The sequence below is a fragment of the Plectropomus leopardus genome, unplaced genomic scaffold (genome assembly GCF_008729295.1).
Source record: "Plectropomus leopardus isolate mb unplaced genomic scaffold, YSFRI_Pleo_2.0 unplaced_scaffold3745, whole genome shotgun sequence".
NCBI classification, from domain to species: domain Eukaryota; kingdom Metazoa; phylum Chordata; class Actinopteri; order Perciformes; family Serranidae; genus Plectropomus; species Plectropomus leopardus.
The window spans coordinates 1-7288 of NW_024640963.1; the positions used below are offsets into that span (position 1 = coordinate 1).

The following is a 7288-nucleotide window of genomic DNA, read 5'->3' on the forward strand; positions in this document are numbered from 1 at the left end:
TTTATATAGATACATATAACTATATTATAGCTATACAGGCTTTTGGGCTGGAGAAAACAGAGCTTACAACAAAAACAATGATACATGGGTGCAATGCAAGCTTCTACCAGCAGATGCCAATGTAGAGCAATAGGTTTTGAAATGTTTCAAAAAGCTTCAAAGTGTCGAATTTGCCATCTCTACTGATGAGGGTCTGATGAAGGTCTGATGAGGTTTTGGTATCTCAGCACCTTAAAAGGACAAAATACTCCTGTTTGCCTTGGGAGTATTTTGCCCTCAGTAGGGTCTGACAGGACTCCATCCTGACTGGTCTGGCATTAGACGGCCTGTTTAAATGAAACCAGCTCAGCACACCCAGGGTATTGTTCAGTTTTTTGGCTTCGCTGACTCAAACACAGTATCCAAACATGAACCCAAAAATAGACCATCTGGACGTCATGCAGCTGGTTATCACTGCATTAACTTCATTTCCTGGAGTCTGGTGTCGCTCTGGGCTGCTCCGATGGACTCAGACTGTCCGAAATCTCTGTGGGATTGAAAATGTAAATCAGATAATGAGACTGTTAAAATGTTAGGACTGTTTTAGCTGAGACTCCTGTGTTGTCCTGATCGTGGTCTGGATCAGACAGACCTGGATCGTTCTGCAGCTGCTGGAAACTGATGTTCACGTGTATTTTTTTCTGTTGTTGAACCTGTTTGGATTTTCCGTTCACAAAGTTTTCTTCATGACCTCAACGCTGCATCACAGATGGACAGGTACTCGTTCTGCAGGTGGAGTTTTCTTTTTAAATAACCTCATTATACTCAAATCCTGTGTCCGGGTCATGGCCTCTGCTGCGTGTCATCTTCAGCTGAACTCGAAGGGTTTGGCTGCTGAGGGTTAATGACAGGAAGCGTTTAGGTTTAATTCCTCAGTATTTTTATGTGTTTTGTTGAGGCTGAACTAAAAACCACCATCTGTTCTCCAAACAGAATTTGACCTTTTATTCTTAAAAAGAAGCTTTAAATCCTCTTTTGAGCTTTAGTTTTATTTTTTCATCAGCCTAGGTTTTCATTTAAACTCCTGTTGAGTAAATTAAATAAAACTCTCTGAATCAGCAGCTGTTCTTTGAGTCTCTGCTGCTGGTGAACTTTTTCTCTGAAATGGTGCCTGTCAGTCTCAACTCTGGGCTCCAAACTCCCTCAGACCTCCACCACTGGCATTCAGGCTCCGCCCAGCTGTGGCGTCACTGCTGGGACGTTTGTCCTTTTTTTGGCTGGTCTGTGATTGGCTGAGGGACGGAGCAGCTCTGCGCTCTCTCTCTGTCTCTCTCTCTCTGTGTCTCTCTCTCTCTATGTGTCTTTCTGTCTCTCTCTCTGTGTGTATATCTCTCTATGTGTCTCTCTGTCTCTCTCTCTCTGTGTCTTTCTCTGTCTCTCTCTCTGTCTCTCTGCCTTTCTCTATCTGTCTCTCTGTCTCTCTCTCTCTGTCTCTCTCTGTCTCTTTGTCTGTCTCTCTCTCTCTCTCTGTCGCTCTGTCTGTCTCGCTCTCTCTCTCTGTCGGGGGCGTGTCTGAGCGCGCGACCTGTGGTGGCGTGTCCTTTGAAAATGGCCGAAAAACAAACCGGAAAGAATTAAAATACATCAAAGGAGCGAAGCCGAACGTGACAACATCTCCCGCCACCGCCGCTGAGCGTCGGGTTCTGTCGGGTTCTGTCGGGTTCTACCGAGAGAGAAACTTTTCAATGAACTGCACCAGGTGAGTCAGAAACTGCGCCACAGCTCCGTGTTCTACTGTTCTACCGACTGTTCTCCTCTGTGTTCTACGATTCTGCTGACTGTTCTCCTCTCTGTTCTCCTCTCTGTTCTCCTGACTGTTCTCCTCTCTGTTCTCCTGATTAAGAACACAATCTATTTGTGTTACAAACTGTCACCAAACATTCCCACAGTTATGATTATTTATTTATTCATTTATTTATGTGTTCTCATATGTTCTGTGTGATGAGAACGTTCTGTCACATATGTTGTTTATATGAGATGTGACTGTGGAGAACAGTTCCAGGTTCTAGACCTCATAGAACCACAAGGAGAACCCACAGATCATACTAAAGAACACATGAATCAGAGCAGACACAACAGAACAGATATATATGTATGTATGTTATTTATTAGTGTAAACAGGAAGTAATGTTTCTCTGATCAGAGTTCTACATACATGTTGTATGTTTCTGTATCATGTGACATGAATCATGCTCCGCTGCTTCACACAGAAGAACTGAGGCACACAATCAGTCTTGTTATACAAAAACAAAATAACAGACCAAAAGTACACCTTGACTCAAAACCATTGTTTTTATTGTTGTTATCATTGTTGTTGTTGATATTGTTGTCGATCAGTGTATATGAAGAGCAGATATTTAGGAGTACAGAACATGATGCTGATATATTAATATTATTATTATTATTGTTATTATTGTTGTTGTTGTTGTTGATCTGATGTTCTCAGCTGCTTATAAATAATGCTTATAATCAAATTTTAGTGTTTCCTGTAAACACACCTGAGACCTCACAAAACACAGATGTGCTGCACCCTCAGCGCTCAGTTTAGTTTAGTTAGTTGAGATTATTAAGTGTATTTTAGCTGAGTTTAGTGAAGATGATTTAGTTGAGTTTATTTAAGTTTAATATAGTTAGTTGAGTTAGTTCAGTTGAGTTTAGATTACTTTAGTTGGGTTTAGGTTAGTAGGTTGAGTTTATTTATTTTAATTTGTTGAGTTTAGGTTAGTTGAGTTTAGCTAAATTTAATATAATTTGTTGTGTTAATTTAGTTCGGTTTAGTTATTTTATTGAGTTGAGTTTAGATAACTTCCGTTGAGTTTAGATAACTTCAGTTTAGTTTACTTTAGTTAGTTGAGTAGCTAAGTTTGAAGTCAGTTAGTTGCTGTGTTGGATGAGTCAGTTTTTCAGAGACAGTTTGACCCATGTCTTCTCTGTCCGTGTCCTCAGGGTCCTCCAGATCCTGAACCCTCGCCCCGGGGGTCTGTCTCCCATCATGCCCGTGGACATGGCCATGAGGATCTGCTTGGCGAGCTCTCCTCCTCTGCGCTCCCTCCTCGGTAACTGCGATCACCGCTATTCTTCATCAGGAGCTGCTCTGTTAAAGCACTGTGAGCCGCTGCGACCCTGTCTGAGCTCCGGCCTCTCCTTTGGTAACGTCGCCATGGCGACCACGACATCACCGTCAGCGGCCACAGACATCGGCGGCTCAGCGTGGCTGAGGAGGACAAAGAAGAGTGTAGTGTTTGCAGACTCCAGGGGGCTGGCCCTCACCACGGTCCACGTCTTCAACGAGGCCGACGATGATGTGCTCACAGAGCTGCAGTTCCACCTGATGGAGATAGAGGGTGCCGCTGCCAGACTACACCTGGGAGATGACACAGGTGAGGACACGCCAAACAATCAGTTGATTAATTGATTAGTGAACCAACAGAATCTGTTTCAGCAATCACATTGTCTTATCTAACAACACAGATGAGCAGAATAAAGTAAAAATCCAAAATAAAGCTGTGCTCCTCTTCCAGACGCCGCAGACAGAGGTTCAGGTCTGGTTCTGGACTTCACCCAGCCGGTGGCAGACTATCTGGACCTGAGGAACCGGCTCAAGGCCCAGCAGGTTTGTCTGGAGACTTGTTCTTTGCAGGAGCACCTGCTCTCAGGCACTGTTCAGGTCCGAAACCTCTGCTTTGACAAGTCCGTGTCAGTCCGGATCACTTTTGACTCGTGGCGCTCGTTCAAGGACATTCCGTGTCTTTACCTGAACAACGTGTATGGCTGCCCCGACACCGACACATTCTCCTTCTCCGTCTCTTTACCGGAGGTCCTGGAGCCCTCCAACATGGTGGAGTTCTGCATTCAGTACCAGACACAGGACCACACATTCTGGGACAACAACCACGGGAACAACTACCGGCTGGTGAACCCAAACAGCAGCTCGACCCACAGCTCCGAGACTCCGGCCGGGCTGGAGATCCGGAGGGACTGTGGCAGAGACAAGAGGGAGGAGATGCAGTTTGATCCCTTTGGAAGTCCCAGGACATCAGCAGGGATCTTCCCTGAGTGGCAGAGCTGGGGTCATGTGGAGACCAGTGCCCCCTACTGGTGAGACCCCCACAGGGCGTTTTTAATGTAGCACTCACTCTGCAGGACCCTCATCTGAGCACTGAAGATCATGATGCATCATCTGGAGGTTCTCCAGGCGTGTTTGTAGGACACATTTGAGGTTGTTGCTTTCACTGAAGTCACTTTATGTGCCCCAACATGAATTATTTAAGGACTGGATGGTGTGGGGGACGCCATGTTACCGCTGATTTAGATCCTTAAAATGTCTCGGCCTGGATTTCCTGTCTGTATCTGGTCCTGGTGTGCCGGATTACAGCCAATGCTATGCCACAGTCGACCTGATTCAGCTGAATACCTGACGTGGCCTTGTGGCCCCCTTTAAAATATCACTAATAGATTTGTAGATGTTTTTTGAGCGTTTGAGAATTTGAGCGTTTAAACTGCATCACATTTTTAAAATATGCAAGTGGCACTGAACATGAGTACTTTAAAGACTTTCAGAGGAGAATCAGGAGACAAAAGGGCTTTGTAAAAGCATCCAAAGGATTTGTTACTTTTAAAGGATCCTGGAAATGACCTGAAGGCTTTAAAGTCTCACACAGACTCAGAACTGCTTCCTTCAAACCTCCCAAAGGTCCCTGAGGGGTCCGAGGCCTTACCGCTGTTTCAGAAAACTCCTCAAGGCTTCAGAATAATTAGTAAAACTTGAGGCTCCACAAGGTTCCACTTTCAGGAGCTTTTCATAGGAGTTTAACTGGGTTACTGAGTGCTTCAGATATAGAAAGACTTTCTTCAACGTCACACCCGAGTCATCGAGTCCTCATTCTGACAACGGCAACATGAAGACAGCTGATTGATTCACGTTCTGGTCCAAGGACCAGACCTGTCCATCAGATCTTCAGGACATGTTGTTTTGCACCATCATATTTAACATAAACCCTGCAGATTCTGAACCAGCCGTCTGAGACCAAAGTTCAGTCTGACTGAACGATGAGACTCTTCTGCTGTCTGTGCTGGATGTTGAATCCTGTTTGTGTGTAAAACCTTGATGCCTTCAGACCCAGTTCACCTTTCATTAAGCTCAAACACCAGAATATATCAAGAACCTGAAACCCTGCTCTGACCCAGTCTGGTTCTGATGAGTCCAACTGTCAGGACTTCCCCACACTCTCAGACTCAAGTCGAGCTTTGTTCACATCCCCGACCTTGACTGAGACCTGAAGTCTCATATCCCTAGTTAGAGTTCATGAGCCCTCGGTCCAGGGTCCGGGGGGGGGGGGGGGCGTTTTGGTTCAGTCCAACCTGAACGGTATTTCTGGGTCCTGTTTGTACCCAGATCACCTCTAATATTTAACATGTTGGTCATTTAAATGAGCAAATAAAGTTAATGTTTTTAAACTGTATGAATTTAGAATGAACCGCGTCTAGTCGTCTTTCCGACATGAAACCAGACACTCTGCAGGCCGAAAGTCAGATCCTGCACTGTGGTTCTCACTGTGGTCTGGCCTCTGCTGTTAGTGGAAAACCAGACAACCTGTTGGCTCTGAAATCAAGTTTATCATAATGCTGTGATGAATGAGGATGTCACAGGAACACAATCAGAACATTTACAGGAAAAAATTTAGAACCGCTCAGTCACTCAGCAGCTGCAGCACTCAAAATATTTTGGTGGCAGTTTAAGTCGTACTTGTCTCAAGTTCTTGAATGTTTCGAGTCAGACTTGTCTCAGGTTCTTGGCAGTTTGAGTCAGACTTGTCTCGGGTTCTTGGCGGTTTGAGTCACCATAATGAAACGTTGTTAGGTGGTCAAATACTCAGCTGTAATCTAGAGTCAAAGTTGTTCACTGCGTCACATGACTGTTCGACACTTCTGCTGTCGCAGCGCTTTGGCGGGAGATTTTCCTCGGTGCCGTGAGAGTGTCAGACAGAGAACCAAAAGCGTGAGACTCATGGCAGATCCCTGAGAGTTGGTGACTCTGGTGAGGATAAGGTTAACAGAATTTAAAAAAAAAACAAAAACCGAATTAACTGACACGGCAAGATTATGACAGTCAGAGGTTCTGAATGTCAGTTTTGATTAATTGCCCAGCCCTATTTCCTACATCCCCCATGATGCCTCAGTGCTGTGGGTGGAGTCTGAGGAGAATCACAGATGATTTTGTGATGATGATGATGAGGTTTTGTATAGAGGACAGTTTTCGGTCTTTTCAGGGCCATTTCAGTCTGTTCAGGAAATAGGATGATGATAGACCCTGGAGTGTCTGTGATGGCAACTCGATCCGTAAAAAACATCAATTTACAGCCGTTCAGCCGCTTTTATTTGTTTTTTTGCGAGGGGGGAGGTCCGTTCAGTTAGCATCAGGTGCTAATCACACAGCTAACAGACCCTGAACTGCCCTTGAAATGAGCTCGTCTGTGATCGCCCGGCTGTGTGAGGTCATCGGTATGTGGGCAGATTACAGCACTGTTGTGGTTTGATTTCCTGATGTGTGTGAATGCATCACGGAGAAAAAGGCGGGAGTTTAAAGTGATTTTTATTTATTTATTTTTTTTCTCTGTAGCCTAAACAGGTTAGCATTTGGCTAACACCGACTGGTTTCCCTGGTAACAGGTAGTTGTTGCTATGCATTTTAGCCACCTACTGTCGTCTCGTCATCATGGTAACTGCTGTAGATGCAAAGGTTAAGGTGAAACTTGCACTTCCTATTAGCTCCTGTAGCCATAAACGCGTTTACTAAGGTGTGTGTGTGTGTGTGTGTGTGGATCATGTGACAGGAAGTCTTGAAGGCTGCTGTAAAGTGTGTTAAAGTGAATTTGCTGTGTTTCTGTGAAGGTGTTTAAGTGTTGGCAGCAACGCGACGTGTTCAGGTCACTTCAGATTTATCATTAACCGTCAGTGTGTTGCTCCAACGACCTGTATTTAAATAAAGTTACAATATGCACTTTATTATTGTTTTTATTATTGTTATATCATCATCATCATCGTTATTATTATTATTATTATTATTATTATTATTAAGTGTGATTATTGAAAAATATTATTGAAAATGGGGTAAAGGTGTGTTTGTCCAGCTGGACTCAGGTGTCTCTGTCTGTCCCTGATGGGATGGACAGTTTGATGAAACTGAACTGGTCCAGTAGAGAGGCTGCATCTGTCCTCACAGTGTTTGTTTTTGTCCCTCACAGGCTCT

At 44.4% G+C, this 7288-nt stretch overlaps 1 protein-coding gene across 1 annotated transcript; it reads left to right on the top strand.

Moving 5' to 3' along the window:
* Nucleotides 1–1473: 1473 nt before the first annotated feature.
* On the top strand, nucleotides 1474–7044 carry LOC121938902 (protein phosphatase 1 regulatory subunit 3C-B-like). The gene is made up of 3 exons (XM_042482055.1): nucleotides 1474–1738; nucleotides 2986–3419; nucleotides 3561–7044. Exons 1-3 carry the CDS (start codon nucleotides 1725–1727, stop codon nucleotides 4139–4141), a joined length of 1029 nt encoding a protein of 342 aa, XP_042337989.1. The 5' UTR covers nucleotides 1474–1724; the 3' UTR covers nucleotides 4142–7044.
* Nucleotides 7045–7288: the final 244 nt, after the last annotated feature.

Bases quoted from the DNA above. Each gene is read 5' to 3' on its own strand.
- LOC121938902 (XM_042482055.1), top strand. The intron at 3,420-3,560 runs GTGAGGACACGC...CTCCTCTTCCAG, and splicing joins ACACCTGGGAGATGACACAG to ACGCCGCAGACAGAGGTTCA.